General features: G+C 47.4%; 1 protein-coding gene across 2 annotated transcripts in view; it reads right to left on the bottom strand.

The window, feature by feature from the left end:
• Positions 1-17,190, bottom strand: part of LOC138295312 (NXPE family member 4-like) — a 557,878-nt gene that overhangs the window by 373,893 nt on the left and 166,795 nt on the right. For both annotated transcript variants that reach the window (XM_069233530.1, XM_069233529.1), the window contains exon 4: positions 8,456-9,183. In XM_069233530.1, the coding sequence (XP_069089631.1) occupies positions 8,456-9,183 (728 nt within the window). The remainder of the gene's footprint in view (positions 1-8,455; positions 9,184-17,190) is intronic.

Raw genomic sequence — 17,190 nt, 5'->3', positions numbered from 1 at the left:
CTAAGTAACTTTGCACCTAACCTTTACCAGGTAAAGGTTAGACATATAGGTGACTTATAAGTTACTTAAGTGCAGTGTAAAATGGCTGTGAAATAACGTGGACGTTATTTCTCTCAGGCTGCAGTGGCAGGCCTGTGTAAGAATTGTCAGAGCTCCCTATGGGTGGCAAAAGAAATGCTGCAGCCCATAGGGATCTCCTGGAACCCCAATACCCTGGGTACCTCAGTACCATATACTAGGGAATTATAAGGGTGTTCCAGTAAGCCAATGTAAATTGGTAAAATTGGTCACTAGCCTGTTAGTGACAATTTGAAAGAAATGAGAGAGCATAACCACTGAGGTTCTGATTAGCAGAGCCTCAGTGAGACAGTTAGTCACTACACAGGTAACACATTCAGGCACACTTATGAGCACTGGGGCCCTGGTGAACAGGGTCCCGGTGACACATACAACTAAAACAACATATATACAGTGAAAAATGGGGGTAACATGCCAGGCAAGATGGTACTTTCCTACAGCAGCTGGTGCAGTCCTCCAGAGTGCAGTGTCCAGGTGCAGGTCAGGGGTCCTGCAGGGCAGTCATTCTCCTGTAGTTCTTCCTTGTAAGGGTCTGAGGTGTGGGTGTAGGTCTACCAGCTTTCTCCTTGTTCCTGGGTGAAAAACAGGGGGTCCTGGTTGTCCAATCAGATGCAGGGTCCTTCCCCCTGTGATGACCACTACCTGGTCTTTCCAAAAATCAATCCAAGGGAGCAACATTTCTCAAAAATCCATCATGGCTGAAACTGATTTTGGAGGTTACATCTGGCTGAGTCCACCCCTATACTGCTCTCTCCTAATCTAATCAAGGGGACACCTAATTGTCTGGGTTTGCATGATGTGAGGGAGGCGCTGGGTTGCTCCAAATGTCCTTCCCTGCCTTTGAAGACCAATTTGGCTGCCCTTCCTGCTTCTCCAGCTGCTAAGGGAAGTTCTCCTCCCCCAGTCATATCTCTTTGTATTCAGCCCGGCCATTTCACACCTCATCAAGGCAGTCTGGCCAGGCTTCCAGAGGTTGGCCGATCAGAGTAGGGCACTACAGGGCTGAGGTTGACAACTTTTTAGGTAGAGTTTAAAACTCTTTACCTGAACAAGTTATATTAAGTCAAACAATTGTAAGTTGTGGGATTCATTATAACAATTAATTTGATACCAAACGTGAGGCATCTGACACTTAAGGGGACTTTATAAATTAAAATAAAGTTTTCCCATTCTAGCCTATGAAGGTCATTCACTACAATGAGGGAAGAACAGATTTGGCTGTTTTACCTCACCTGGGCTTAAAAAACTATTTATATAAGGTCCCTGCTTATAGTTACATGGCATCCACCCCTAGAGACACAAAGGGCACATCTTGGGGTGACATATTGAAAAAATAAGGTAGTTTAAGACTTTGGAAGTACTTTTATTCCAAAATCACGTTTGCATATAACTTTTGTTTAAAAGCAGCCAGCAAGGCAGGCCAGCCTTTAAAATGACACAGGGCACCTCAGCAGTGCACATATGGGTGCACTACCTATGCTGGGTTGACTAAACCTACATGTTCTACCATATACTACTGACACATAGGTAGGGTAATATTGGCAATTATAATTAGCCTAATTTGCATATCTACTTTACACAGAACACTGGTCCTGTGACAGGTAAGCAGTACCCAGGGCACAGCCAAGAGTTAGTAACCACCAGTATCTGTACAAAAAGTTTGGGGGTGACCAGGGCAGAAAGGAGGACTTTCCTACAGTATCACATTCAAGACTATTGTATCAGTCTGGTTACAAAGTCGCTGCAAGGATGGACTGGAAGGACATTACAGGGGAAACCCACAGGGGGAATGGACCCTTGAGGTTCTTGGGCATGTGGGTACACCATCGCTCCACTCCTCCTCAGGCTGTAGGTTGCAGGTGCAGGGATGTCTTCTGGCATTAGGTCAAGCATTGGAGTTCCTCGCGGATACAGGGGGGTCCACAGAAACATTCTGCAGATGTGGACTGGATGTCTAGTCCGACAAGCCAGCAAGTGGGCTCAGGTCGCATGAGGTGGGGAGACATGGGGACGTTCTGGGTTCTCCTCTTCTGGGTCCAGGGCAGACGGGTGTAGAGGTGTTCTAGGGGCGTGAGGTTTTGCTTCTGGATCACTTGCGGTTGCAGGGGAGGGCTGCAGAACCAGTGGTGAAGTCCACAGTGGGTGAGGACAGGGCGGGCGTCTCTTCTGGAGTGCGTTGGGACCACGCTGACAATGTTGGCCCACTTCAACATGGGCTAGGTGGCTCAGATGCAGTGGTGAAGTCTGGTGCTGGGTTTTTGGCAGTCCTGGTCCTCTTAAGGTTTTCTTGGTTGCCTACAGATGCAGGGGAGTAGCTCCTCTACTCCAAGGGAGTTCCTCCTGGCTATTTGCAGAGCACTGGCAGTTCTCCCAGTTTCTTGGAGGCTGCAGCAGCAGGACAGGTCAGTTGCTCTCTGGGGGTTGGGTGCAGCGGCAGGCCGGCAGAGTTTTGGCTCCAAGTCAATTGTGCTCCTCGGTCTTGGGTTCAGCAAGCATTTCGTCCACTTCTCCTTCTTCTTCTCCAGCGAAGATACAGAGAAGATCTCAGGGTCTGGTATCAGGGGGTCCTCTAACTACTCAATTTAGGGGTTAAGGGGAGTGAAAGGTAGTAGCCAATGGGGTACTTACTCTTGGGGTCACTACACTTCCTAGATGACCATTCCCTGTGAGGAGTGGGCATCACCCTGTCTAGAGTTCCTAAATTCCATCACAAACAACATGATAGAATGTCCACTTCAGGCTGGTCACCCAAGGGTGACACTTTTTCTGCATTGCTAATTTCAGATCTGTCCAAGTACCAGATGGGCCCTGGGGCAGGGAGTTTTGGCATCCTCCTCTGAGGAAAGCTAGTTCTGCATGCCAAAGGCAGTGGGTTTCTTTGAAGCTCCCTGCCTTAGAATACAGATTTGTAGGTCATCCTTTTAGGAGGGGTTTGTTACACCCCAACCATTGAAGGCTTTGTTTCTGACCTCTAGAGAGTGGAGGCTCTCACCCTGGGAGGTCAGATTTTCATCTGTTGGTGGCAGACTGGCCAGAACTGTCAGCCAGCTCACCAGCAGTTGGTAGTTTTTACAGGCTTACTTGCGTTCATCTTGTGCTGGCCTGCTGCTGGACCCTGCCACCCTGTGCTCCTTGAGTACTTTGTCCCCCAGGGGCAGGGTGCCATGGCCTCTGACTCCTGCAACAACCAGAAGCGCATGAGGAACGCTTCTTAATCATGACCCTAGCGCCTCAAGGAGCGCTCATCTATTGAGTTAACAGCTCTCTCAAAGTGCTTGTTGCCGCAAGAAATCACCGCCACGACCCGGGCTCATGGGAGGGTCCTAGCACTTTGAAAAGCGTGTCGCTGTGCCCCGTTTCACCACCGCAACCCGGGCTCTCTAATTATCTGAGTGCATCAGAGACGCGCTGCTTCTGTGCCTCCGGAGCACGAAGAAAAGGAAACCGGAGCAAGTGTGCTCCTATCGGTGCCCCCGGGGCAAGGTTTGCTCTGAGGAGCGACCCCAGGTCACCAGAAGGCCCTAACGTAGGGCCCATCATCGTTGTGGCCCGGGCGAGCCGCTTTCTTTTGCCAGAGAGCATCAGGAGGGGAAGGAAGCCTCATAGGAGGCTCCCCGCCCGCCGAAGCCCATGAGTGCCTGGTGCACGGGCAGGGGGAAAGGAAGCCTCATCGGAGGCTCCCCTTGCCCCTTGGAGTTAAGCGTATGTGTTTAGGACGGGCGGGGGGAAGGAATCCTCATCGGAGGCTCCCCCCGGCCCCACTGAAGCCCTGAATATCCTTTTGGGAGGCCGCAGGCTGGGTGGAAGCCTCACCAGAGACTCCCACACCACCAGTCCCCTGTGGTGGCCCAGAATAGTTGTGCACCTTGGTCCCCCCCTCTGCAGGTCCAGTTGAGGCCCAGAGGGGGCCCTCTGAGATCGCAGGCCATCGGAGGGGCCCGTTATAAGTACAGGAGGGGGTGCATGTCACCCCTCTCTTCCCCAAATCATCGCAAGGCCCCTGTTTTTGGCGCAGAGGAGCACTGGGCCCCCCTTGTCATTTTCATGCCACTGGACGTGCCTTCATCATAAAACCAGGTACTTTTAAAAGGATAATATATATATCATAGGTTCTTTATATAGATATTATGGGGGTGATTCTGACTATGGCGGACGGCGGAGGCCGTCCGCCATAGTCCCGCCGCCAAATGACCGCACCGCGGTCAAAAGACCGCGGCGGCCATTCACACATTTCCTCTGGGCCGGCGGGCGCTCTCCAAAAGAGCGCCCGCCGGCCCAGAGGAAATGCCCCTGCAACGAGGACGCCGGCTCAGAATTGAGCCGGCGTAGTTGCAGGGGTGCGACGGGTGCAGTTGCACCCGTCGCGTATTTCAGTGTCTGCAAAGCAGACACTGAAATACTTTTTGGGGCCCTCTTACGGGGGCCCCTGCAGTGCCCATGCCATTGGCATGGGCACTGCAGGGGCCCCCAGGGGCCCCGCGGCACCCCCTACCGCCATCCTGTTCATGGCGGGTTTCCCGCCATGAACAGGATGGCGGTAGGGGGTGTCTGAATCCTCATGGCGGCGGAGCGCGCTCCGCCGCCATGGAGGATTCCCCCGAGCTGCGGAAAGTCGGCAGGAGACCGCCGACTTTCTGCTTCTGACCGCGGCTGAACCGCCGCGGTCAGAATGCTCGTGGGAGCACCGCCAGCCTGTTGGCGGTGCTCCCGTGGTCGGTGGCCCTGGCGGCCCCTATGTATTTATATGTTGCCTACCTATGTTTATGATGTTTCATATATGTATGCAAATGTTCCCTTTATGAGCATGATATGCTAATATGTTTTCTTGACTTGCCATGTGTTTTATAATGTTCTTGGTACAGACATTTATGATACTTTTATGACAAGTGCATTTATTTAGTAATGTGATTCCTGATTACAGCTTATGTTGCAGAATGCTAAGTAACCTTTGTGTTGTATGTGACTACTGCTAGTTCTGCAGAGTAACTAATGTGTAACGTTCTGACAACTGCTAAGGTAGCAGGATATTACTGATATGTGATGTGTGTTGTGCAAACGTTTTACACTATGCCTCTGGCTTAGGCCTGACTGCTCGTGCCAAGCTACCAAGGGGTGAGCAGGGGTTATCTTGGACGTGTAACTCCCTTGCCCTGACTAGAATGGGAAGGTTCTGCCTGGCTTAGGTGCATACCCTAGCCAACCAGAAACCCCATTTCTAACAAAATGTATAGTAGAACTGGTGAGAAGTCCTGGTTTTAACAGTATGGAATCCTTTCTGAGAAGTGCAAGACCTCTTCAGTACACGTATGGTAGTGCTGCTGAGAAGTGTGAGTACTGTCCAGTACAAGTGTGGTGGTCCTGCTGAGAAGTGTGAGTACTTTGCGAGTACTGTCCAGTACAAGTGTGGTAGTATTGCTGGGAAGTACGAGTACTGTCCAGTGCAAGTGTGGTAATCCTGCTGAGAAATGTGAGTACTGTCCAGTACAAATGGTGGCCTTGCAGAGAAGGGTGAGTACTGGGTGAGTACTGTCCAGTACAAGTGTGGTAGTCATGCTGGTAAGTGCGAGTACTATCCAGTACATGTATGGTAGTCCTGCTGAGAAGTGTGAGTACAGTCCAGTACAAGGGAAGTAGTTGTGCTGAGAAGCGAGTACTGTCCAGTACAAGTGTGGTAGTCAAGATGCAAATCGGGAGTACACCATGTGTTATGTACTAGAATGAGTTTTATCACAGAGTGCATGAGATATGAGCATAAAGCACTTTAGCCATGAATATTTATATTAATATTTATTGATGGTGTTGAAGAGGAGCTTCACCTCACTCAGCCCGATGTAATCTTCTCACTGAGAACTGTCTCAACCACGCATCTGCACCAGACATCGCCTCAGCTACTCCTGGTGGCTACATGATTTCACACTGGGACTGCATTAACAAACACACCGCAGACGACCCCACCCTGATCATAGCACACCTTGATTTCCAACTCCAAATAGACAGCAATCCACCTTTAGAGGCACCCTCACCTGCAGACCTCCAGGACCATTGGCCCAGTTTCTGTGATACCATCCACGAATTCATCGCCCTGCTCGCCATTGACACCAAACTCTACATCTTCCTCGGAGACCTCAATTTTCACCTTGACAATCTTAACACCACCACCCTCCTCAGAACTACAAACAACATCCATCAGTCTCCCCCACCTAGTCACTGACCCCACATAATATGCAAGACATACACTCAGACCCCATTTTCACAGTCCATGACAGAGTCAAGTACAGACATGTCACCAAGCTCACTTGGAAAGACTGTCATCGTTCACTTCACCATCACAGTATACCGTGGCACCGCCACCAAGCCGCCCAGCACTTCACACCGCAGCTGGAACAACGTATCAGAGGGCCAGTGGCCTAATGCCCTCAAAATCTCCCACCCTGATACTGCATGAAACCTAGAAGAGGCTGTCAGGAACTTCTCTGCCTGGATTACTGATTGAGCCATCAGAGTCAGCCCATCAATCAAAACGCAAGAGACCCACTAAACAGGCCAGTTGATATACTACAGAACTGAAAACCAAGAATGCAACTGTAAGTGACTAGAAAGAAAATGGTGCACCAGGAAGGAGCTCACAGACCGAGCCACCTTCAAATCATCCCTCAACCACTACCACCAACTACTGAAAGAGACTAAAAGGAGCACCTTAGCTGACCGCATTAAAGCCAGCTCTAATCACAGCAAAAAACTCTTCAACATTGTCATAGAGTTCTGAAACCCCCTCAGCCACTTAAAACATCATAATCCCTTCTCAGTACTCTGGGACACCCTGGCAGATCTCTTCAACAAAAAGATCATCACCATCTACAAAAGCGTCAAACCCCAACCCACCGCCACTAACACCTTTTTAGCCTGCTCGCTCCTACGGATGCAAACCCTAATGCAAACTCTGATCACCTGCTCTTGGACTAGGACCAGTTCACCACACAAAACACCAGAGCCATCATGATCTCATTGTAGGAAAGTAGCCTCTTTCTAGCCTTGTTACCCCCACTTTTGGCCTGTTTGGGAATATATGTCAGGGTGTTTTCACTGTCTCACTGGGATCCTGCTAGCCAGGGCCCAGTGCTCATAGTGAAAACCCTATGTTTTCAGTATGTTTGTTATGTGTCACAGGGACCCTGCTAGCCAGGACCCCAGTGCTCATAAGTTTGTGGCCTATATGTATGTGTTCCCTGTGTGATGCCTAACTGTCTCACTGAGGCTCTGCTAACCAGAACCTCAGTGGTTATGCTCTCTCTGCTTTCCAAATTCTCACTACAGGCTAGTGACTAAATTTACCAATTCACATTGGCATACTGGCACACCCATATAATCCCCTAGTATATGGTACTGAGGTACCCAGGGTATTGAGGTTCCAGGAGATCCCTATGGGCTGCAGCATTTCTTTTGCCACCCATAGGGAGCTCTGACAATTCTTACACAGGCCTGCCACTGCAGCCTGAGTGAAATAACGTCCACGTTAATTCACAGCCATTTACCACTTCACTTAAGTAACTTATAAGTCACCTATATGTCTAACCTTCACCTGGTGAAGGTTGGGTGCTAAGTTACTTAGTGTGTGGGCACCCTGTAGGAATCACGACACACCACTTGAAGACACTACAGGCCATACAGAATTCAGCAGCCAGACTCATCCACAACGTCCCCCTACAAACCCACACCACCCCACCTCAAGAAGCTCCATTGGCTTCCCATTCAGAAAATATGTCAATTTTAAATGCTGATCCACACAATCAAGGACCAGCATTCAGCAACCATCGCCTGAGCCTTCACCAACCTTCCAGATGCCTGCGCTCTGCTTTCCCCTCCCTCGCACCCCTCTGCATCCACACAAGTAAGAGTGGATGAAGCTCCTTCTCCTACCGTGTGGAGAAATCATAGAAAACCTTCCCCTTCACCTACGGACTTCATCCTCTCTTCTGGAATTCAGAAAATGACTCAAGACCTGGCTGTTCAACTGAGCCCTCAATACAGGAGTGTTCTCAGCACCTGGATACCCTCACAGGTGATTAGCAACAGTTAATAAATCATGATTGATCGAATAATTGTCCTATTTGTAATGCACAGAATCAAACCATTGTCAGGAAGACAGGTAGCTATATGCCGGATCGCTTGCAATCTGTCAGCATCACAAAACCTGCATTTGAGTCCTAGCTTCCTCACATCTGCAAACTGTGTGATCCTGAGCAATTACATTGCCTCAATTTCCTAATGTTTTGGGAGGGCAAAGATATGGTTCAGTTCGCAGTTAAGTACAAGTAAACTTTTTTAGCCAAGCAACATATCCCAAGACACAAGGCATGTGCATGAATGAAGCAGTTACCTCTCAAAGAGCTGGAGCTCCAGGTTGCTGAGGTAGGTGAGCTCTGTACGCAGGCTTGCGAGTTCTGTGAGGGATCCACAAGGTAGCTGGGTGGGTTTGACACAGTAGAATGCCTCCTCATCCCTCTCATCCAGGTACTCACACACCTCCTCTTTGCTGTCCAACTCAAAGCCACATTGTGTGATGACCTTTTGGGTTGCACTTGTAAACATTCCCTTGTGGGTGACATATTTATAGCCCATATTCCGTGCTCTCCACAGTGCCGAAACACCCTCACTGGGGTGGATGAGGAGCAGTGAGATCCTGACCTTTGTCTCCCAGAAGAGCATGAAATTAACATGATACGTCCCATTGTTGAAATCTTGGATTGTCCCAGAAGCTGCAGCTTTTACACCCGGAGAGTATATCCTTGCCCTTAGAGCATCACCGCCATAGGTCTTCCTTTGGCCCAAGTAGTCGTACATGTCAAGTTGGACTGTCACCTTGTCACCGATGCAGTACCTGTCTCTGGGCTTTACAATAAAGGCCCGGCTCTTCCCTGCGCAGGTGGTGTTGTCTTTGTGGCTGAAGGTGATGTTGGGTACCAGCCGGTCTATTTCACTCATGAACTTGCTGATCTGAAGGTCAGTTTGTGTTGGCTGTGATCCTTTCCTGGACAAGGGGCTATAATTTTCCAGCTGTGATTCTTGGCAGGATTGGGCTTTTCCAAAGTACCTGAAGAGGAGAGACTGACACATAAGATACAATTAACGAGACATTTCAACACTGAGCATGGGGAAAAGGAAAATAATAGATATTATATGAGTCACACTGGGACGTAACTGTCAAACAAAGTATCTGGGCATGGATAGAAGCAAACACATGTGCCCATATTAAAAAGAATGTTTGGACAGTGGCTACTTGAATCCTGTACAGTGCTGTACGCAAACACCGGATCACATTAACAACAAAACATGGTATCCAGTGGAGGAGCATGCAGTCTCCGTGTGGACTTACATGAGAGAGTCGAACACCCCCGCCGACCACACGGTGTGTGTGGACTTACATGGGAGAGACGAACACCCACAGTGGGCCACATGAGCAACAAAACATGTTAGCCAGTGGAGGAGTATGCAGTCTGTGTGTAGACTTACAGAGGAGAGGTGAACACCCACTGTGGACCACATCAGCAACAAAACATGTTATCCAGTGGAGGAGCACACAGTCTGTGTGTGGACCTACATGGGAGGGACAAATACCCACTGTGGACAACATGAGCAACAAAACCTGTTATCCAGTGGAGGAGCTGAAGTTTCTGTGTGGTCTTACATGGGAGAGGTGAACACCCACCGTGGACCACATTAGCAACAATACATGTTATCCAGTGGAGGACCACACACTCTGTGTGTGGACTTACATGGGAGAAGCGAGCACCCACTGCAGATCATGTGAGCAACAAAACATGTTATCCACAAGAGGAGCATGCAGTCTGTGTGTGGACTTACCTGGGAAAAATGAACAGCCACCATTCAACACACTAGCAACCAAACATGTTATCCTGTGGAGGAGCATGCTGGCTGTGTATGGACATACATGGGAGAGGCAAACAGCCACTGTGGACTACATTACATTAGAAACTAAACATCTTATCCAGTGGAAGAGCAGGCAAGCTGTGTGAGGACTTACATGGGAGGTGAACAGCTTAAAAAGTTCTTTCATGGCAAACCAGACATTGATAAAGCTGCTCGGGCTACATTACCAACTTGCAACCAATCTATTAGGGACCTACAGGACATCCACACGGTTCTCTCCCTTGACAACGCTTCCTCGCCCTCACTAAGCTTCAGTGAACTATTGACTGAACTTAACATCACACCAAACTTAGAAGTTGTCAGTGGGCTCAAACCAAGCTCCACGTTTGTCCCCGTTTTACCACCGGACAATCACATTGATGTCTTTTACAAGGCCATCAGTACAGAACTTTTCAACCTAGAGGATAAGGTAAACATCCGTACTTATAGACCAAATAAGAACCTAAACTCCAATGAACTCCAAGCACTACACAAACTCTCCACATATACTGATATAGTTATCAGGGAGGCGGACAAAGGAGGCAACGTTGTCATTATGAACAAAATTGACTACATCACTGAAATCAATAGACAACTCAGTGACACACAGGCTTACTCTGTGGTCCAAACCAACCCTCTGCCTGTCATCACCAACTTGATCAAAACCAAACAGACATCTTTAAAAAATCGTTGTCTCCTGACTGACTTAGAGTACAGGTTTTTGTTCATTGAGGCACCATGTGCCCCTTGCATATACATCCTACCTAAAGTCCACAAACCAGGAGGATTTCCTCCTGGCCGACCTATTATCTCAGGGATCGGTTCTCCTACAGAACACATTTCTGAGTACATTGACTCTTTCCTCCAACCCTTGGTACGTAACTTACCTTCGTACACACAGGACACTAGGGACCTCTTGTGTCAACTCGAAGATATCGAATGGACGGATACCTGCGTTTTTTGTTGTCTTGACGTTAGCTCACTCTACACGTCCATTGCCCTTGAGAGGGGTATCGAAATGCTCCAACGAACACTCAGTACCCGGGATGCAACACTATATGAACACACTCACATGCTTCTTGAACTCACATGACTAGTGCTAGAGAACAACGTATTCTTGCATGATGGCAGGTGGTTTAGGCAGTGTCAGGGTGTAGCCATGGGAGCCAAGTTCTCACCATCGTATGCCAATTTATACATGGGTCAATTTGAGAAAATACACCTTTGGTCGAATTGTCCAACACATCTCACCCAGCATATTCTTTACTGGGGTAGGTACATTGATGATATTCTTGCCATTTGGACTGGTGACATCCATGACCTTAATACACTCATAGAACACCTCAACGCTAATGAGTTCAACTTAACGTTTACTCACAAGGTGGACACTACTCAAATTGAATTTTTGGACCTATTGCTGTACACTACCAATAACAAGGTTATGTCTAGACTTTACAGAAAACCCACCGCCTGCAACTCTATCCTGCATGCACAGAGTGCTCATCCTCTCACACAGATCAAGGCCATCCCATACGGAGAAATGGTCAGGATTCGACGTAACTGCTCTGACACTGGTGTTTTTAAGCAGGAACTCGAAAACCTGACCAACCGCTTCCGAACTAGGGGTTACTCTAACAAACTCATCTCGGGTGCTATCAAACGCATCTCAAACAAGAAACAACATGAGTTACTAATCAGAGGCCCTAAGAAACTTGTTACTAAAAATCCCAACAGCCAGAGACCGGTCACATTTATTACTCAGTACAGTCCAGCCAGCAAGACGATACTACGCATTCTCAAGAAACATTGGCACTTGCTAATGCTGGATACGTGTCTCAAAGATTCACTAGGCGGGTCCCCCACCATTGTGCACAGCAGGGGTCGGACTCTCAGGAACATTTTGTGCCCTAGCTTTCTCTGCCTCTCCTCTCCCACACGCCCTTTGGGTTGGATTCCAGAGAAACCAACTGGCTTTTACAAATGTGGCTGCTGTATATCCTGTCAACTAGCCCTCAACAAAACCATATCATTTTCATACAACACCAGGACAACATACCACATTAAGTGTTTCATCAACTGCAATACAAAATACACTGTTTACTGTTTGATATGTGTATGTGGTCTGATCTACATTGGAAGTTTTATACGCCCACTAAAAGAACGTATTCAGGAGCATATTAGGGCCATTAGAAATGCTAACATCAACTATCCCCTTGCCGTTCATTTTAACACTGCACATGGGGAAGGGGATCTTCTGAAAATCAGATTCCATGGCATTACTCAGGTTTCTAATTCACCAAGATGGGGAGACAGAACCAGGGAACTGCGTAAATGCGAGGCCAAATGGATCTTAAAACTCCGCGCAGTTGAGCTAGGCCTCAACACGGATCATGAACTACACTTCTTCCTGGCATAACCAACCTGATACCCCATCCTGTACGCATGTTGCATTATATCTATTTTTGCACAACCAGTATGCTCAAGCTCAGTCATGTGCAATACGCTTTCACTATGCTCTACTAGGTTTGGATCCTTCTTTATGTACTAACAATTTACTCATCCAGTTATGAATAGATGTTAATTCTGAAACTCTGTCAATATATTCCATGTTCTTGGCCTTACGTTGCACCATGTGTCTGTTAACACCAGAGCATCCACGTAGTTCATTTGCATAGACATATGTGTTGTATAGGGATCCTCCATTCCGTCGCACATTGCATCACATCTACTTATGGACAACCTTTCTGCTTAAAGCTTTATTATGTACATAACGTTCCTGCTATGCTCTACTATATTTGAAGGTATCTATGTGTACATACAACGTACTCATCCGATTATGAATAGATGCTAATTCTTTAACTTGTTTTTATATTCCGTGTCCGTCTTCGACTTCACTATGCACCATGTGTTCGGTAATACGAGGCATTCACAAAATTCATTTGTATATACATCTTTTATTGTATGCGGCATTTTACATTACATGGTCTTGTCTTTCACACTCACCATTGCCTTTGGTTCACTGGACTCCCAGTACGTCTTTGTCACTCCACGGTGCTTTGTGTTTTCCTTACTACTACTGTAAGGGTGTACACCCTGATCACCAACTTAGGACATGTCTTTTCCGTTTTCCCTTTCTCTTCCCCCTTTTCTAAACCTCACTTTCATGCTCCCACCCCCCTCTTTTTACTCATATACTTTCCGCTTGCTTTCCCTTTTCTTTCTCTCACTAATTCTCTTGCAGTCCGCTTTTTCCAGACCACTATTCCATACACCCAACATGGCCGCCACACTGTCCCCCTCAGCTCTACTATGGGTCCCCCCTCCATTTCCATGACTCCCCAACTCCCTGATCACCATAAGAGCGCGGGTCGGCAACGACCATCAGACGCTCTTTTACTGCTCACCGCGCCTCCCCGGCCTGACTTTCAAAGGTATGTTCTTCCGTTTCTGCCAATTAGGCCACTCCATACTTGACTCTTCTGAATGTTTTAGCTCATGACAGTTGCCTTTATTTAATTTTTACATTATTGCCGCGTATGACTTAACCCATTCTCTAGCCTTAATTTAAAACCCTCTTTGCATTCCGTTTCTACACGCGCATCACTAATATTATTTGATTGCCCAATTTTTGATGTACGCTTGCCTTTTGCCCAGTACTGGCATAATATCACCGGTTACACTTGCGTTTGACTTAGCCTAACGTACAATTTTGGCCGCTCTCTTTCTCGGGCTCATTTTAAGTACCATTCTGTGCCCTGGCTCTATTACCGAGGTTCAACACCTCTTTTTTTCTGCCGCATGGATCCTCCACCTTTGCTACATTGAGCTTTTCGAGCCTGTTTTCAGTACTTTGGCATTTTACAGGCTTAATATTAGCGCTTCGTTTTTACATTACGTATCGCACCAATTGTTTGATTTGGCATCAATCCACCGTACTTGCCTCATTTTCTCTTTTCCAGTTAGATTTCTTATCCCAACCAGGTGCACTTTGCAGCCCTGTAGGGCTAGCGTTACCATTGTTCTCTTAACACAGACTTCAGACATATTCGTCACTGGGGGAAATATATTTTCAAATAATTAACATTTTTTCTTTATTAATTGCTTTCTTTGTTTGCCTTTGCTCCCTCCACACCGACTCCTTCATTTTATTTATCTTTCTGACACCTCTCAGGTCTTGACTCATAGGCTTATCAGGGCCTCCCGTACCATTCTTCACCTACGTACTCATTTACCTAACCACCCTGCTGCTGTTCAGGCAGCCTTACCACTTTGAACCTCACTATCCAATAAGGTATGTACATAATGATTTTCCTCTCTCTCCGTACCTCATGCTTACGGACATTCTCGGATCGCATTCCCCTACGGGCTAGTCATACCCGTTTTAATCTTTTTCCTTTTCCTTCCTAGGTCATTATTACCTATCTCAGCCCACAGAGCTATTTAACAGTGATCACTCAGGCCGGATGGCCCAGGTATAAACTATGGCTCTTAACAACTGTGGGCCCTTTCTTCTCTTTGTCACCCACCTAACATGTACTACTCCACATCTCCCTTTTAGGTGTTCACACTCATCCATTGGCTTGGTCTCTCTCAACCCTGCCCTAGTCTCATATTCACCATACTTCGTATCACTTTTACTATCTATCAGACCACAATAGATTACATTCTGGGTCTCTTTATTCATTGCATGGACGTGTTAAATCACTTTATTTATTTGGTGTCTCCCTTTTATTGGTGTCCCGGTCACACTGTGTTTGCTCGTTTTGTTCACTTAAATACCAATCTTCTCAAGCTTCCACACTAAGTCACTGGTTTTTGGTTTTGGAATCTTTTCGACATGAGCTCACTATTGATTCCATACACGTTTATATACCAACTGTTGCCTTTATCAATATCTTTTGCAGCCTTGATGAAGTCACTTGTGTGACGAAACACGTGTTGGCTGTTTTTCTATGACGATTATCAAGCGCAACAACACCTACGAATAAAGGCATGTTCTACTAACAGGACTCTGGACGTTTTCTTCAACCTCAGACTTTCGCTTACCTTCAACAAACCATCAGGGTTTTTCATCCCTGCAACACTATTGGACACAACATTCTGTGTGCTCTGGCAAATTTTTCTTTAGGTTTGGCTGTGGGTATTCTGTTACTCGCTTTGGTGCCTGCTGGGTAGTAGGGCACTCGGCCTGATTGCACCAGACATTGCTCTTCCATATATATGTGTTATAAACTACTGTGTTACTACCTAGAAGTGCGGCACTCGTCACCCTTACTACCCTTGTGTTTCTTTCACTTCCAGGTTATATCCCACCATGGATTACATTGGCAACAAAACATGTTATCCAGTGGAGGAACACGCAGTCTGTTTGTGGACTTACTTAGGAGAGGCGAATACCCATCATTGACCACTTTAGCAACAAAACATGTTATCCAGTGGAGGAGCACCCAGTCTGTGTGTGGACTTAAATGGTAGAGGCGAACACCCACTGTGGACCACATCGGCAACAAAACATGTTATCCAGTGGAGGAGCATTCAGTCTGTGTGTGGATGTACGTGGGAGAGACAAACACCCACCGTGGACAACATGAGCAACAGAACATTTTATCCTGTGGAGGAGCACGCACGCAGTCTCTTTTGTCGACTTACATGGGAGAGGCCAACATCTACCGTGGCCAACATGAGCAACAAAACATGTTAACCAGTGGAGGAGCATGCATTCTATGTGTGGACTTACATGAGAGAGACCAACATCCACCGTGGAAAACATTAGCAACAAAATATGTAAGCCAGTGGAGGAGCATGCAGTCTGTGTGTGGACTTATTTGGGAGAGGGCAATACCCACTGTGGACCACATTGACAACAAAACATGTTATCCAGTGGAAGAGCATGTAGTCTGTGTTTGGACTTACATGGCAGAGGCCAACATATACCGTGGACCACATTAGCAACAAAACACGTTTTGCAGTGGAGGAGTACACAGTCTCTGTGCAGACTTACATGGGAGAGGCGAACACCCACCGTGGTCCATATTAGCAACAAAACATGTTATCCAGTGATGGAGCATGCAGTCTCTGTTTGGACACACATGGGAGTGCATGATGGAGGCTGGCCCTTTATGTAATTTACAAAACCAAGTACACTATGCAGAGGGTCCGCACAACCACAGGTTATTTTTCAGGAGTAAAAATCAGACCATCTGATGCTCTAATTTGTAACGTAGCTGGTCGAGTAGTCACAAATCCAATCATGCACCACACACACTCAATGAATAACTCGAGACCAGAGTTTATAAAAATACTTCAGACTTTTAGGTAATTTTTAAGACCAAAATCTTTAGAATAGGCTAAGTACTTTTCTTGTTATGACTTTTTAAAGTTTTAGCAAAGTTAGTCTTTCAGTGCATAATTACGCACCATTGGAATCAATAGGCGGTCACTTTTAAAAATGCATTAAAAACCATATGGATGAGTTATCAGTCTTTTCTTTTGCAGGGTGGTCGCAATGGTTGGTGGGCACCTTGTGCCAGCTGGAGAGCTTTGGGCAGCTCCCGGTTCCAGCGGGAGCAGAGTTGGAAAAGTTCTTGGCACAGGCACAGGGCCACCAGGATGGGCCACTTGGAAAAGGAGCTGGTTTGCAAATTCAAAGTGGTGCCTGGGGGTCCCCGTTGCCTGTCGAGGTCACAAGGATTTGGGGACCTGGGGCACACAGGAGAACACACGATGCAAGGCCCAGGGTGGCCAGGGGCAGGGCATTTTGTAGGTCTTGGATGCTGTGCGCAACAAAGTCCACTGGAGCTGGAGGTAAGTCTCTTAGAGGGTCGCTTGCAGGACAACGGGGGTACTCTGGTCAGAGGTCCAGGGTGTTCCCGAAGTCCCTCGACTGGGGCTTCCTCCTGTTCATTTGTCAGATCTGGGGGAGCTGTTTTTCTGCTGGTCTGATGTCAGCTGACCAGGACCCAGGGCATTGCTCTACCTCAGCCACTGGGGGACACAGCGCCACCAAACTAGGTACAGTTGGGGGGCACCTCCAGACTGTCATCTGTGTGTCGTTGGGTCCAGCTGTGACTTCGGATTGCGGAGATATTGCCGATTCAGTGAAGTGTCCCTCACTGGTTTCTTGATCTTTTGCAGTTTACTTGCTTTTCTTGAGTGGTGCCTCCACTCAGGAAGGAGATCTGGGGT

The sequence above is a fragment of the Pleurodeles waltl genome, chromosome 5 (genome assembly GCF_031143425.1).
Source record: "Pleurodeles waltl isolate 20211129_DDA chromosome 5, aPleWal1.hap1.20221129, whole genome shotgun sequence".
Classification (NCBI taxonomy): Eukaryota; Metazoa; Chordata; class Amphibia; order Caudata; family Salamandridae; genus Pleurodeles; species Pleurodeles waltl.
Note: the sequence above shows the minus strand (reverse complement) of the source record. Positions and strands in the feature narration are given on the sequence as shown.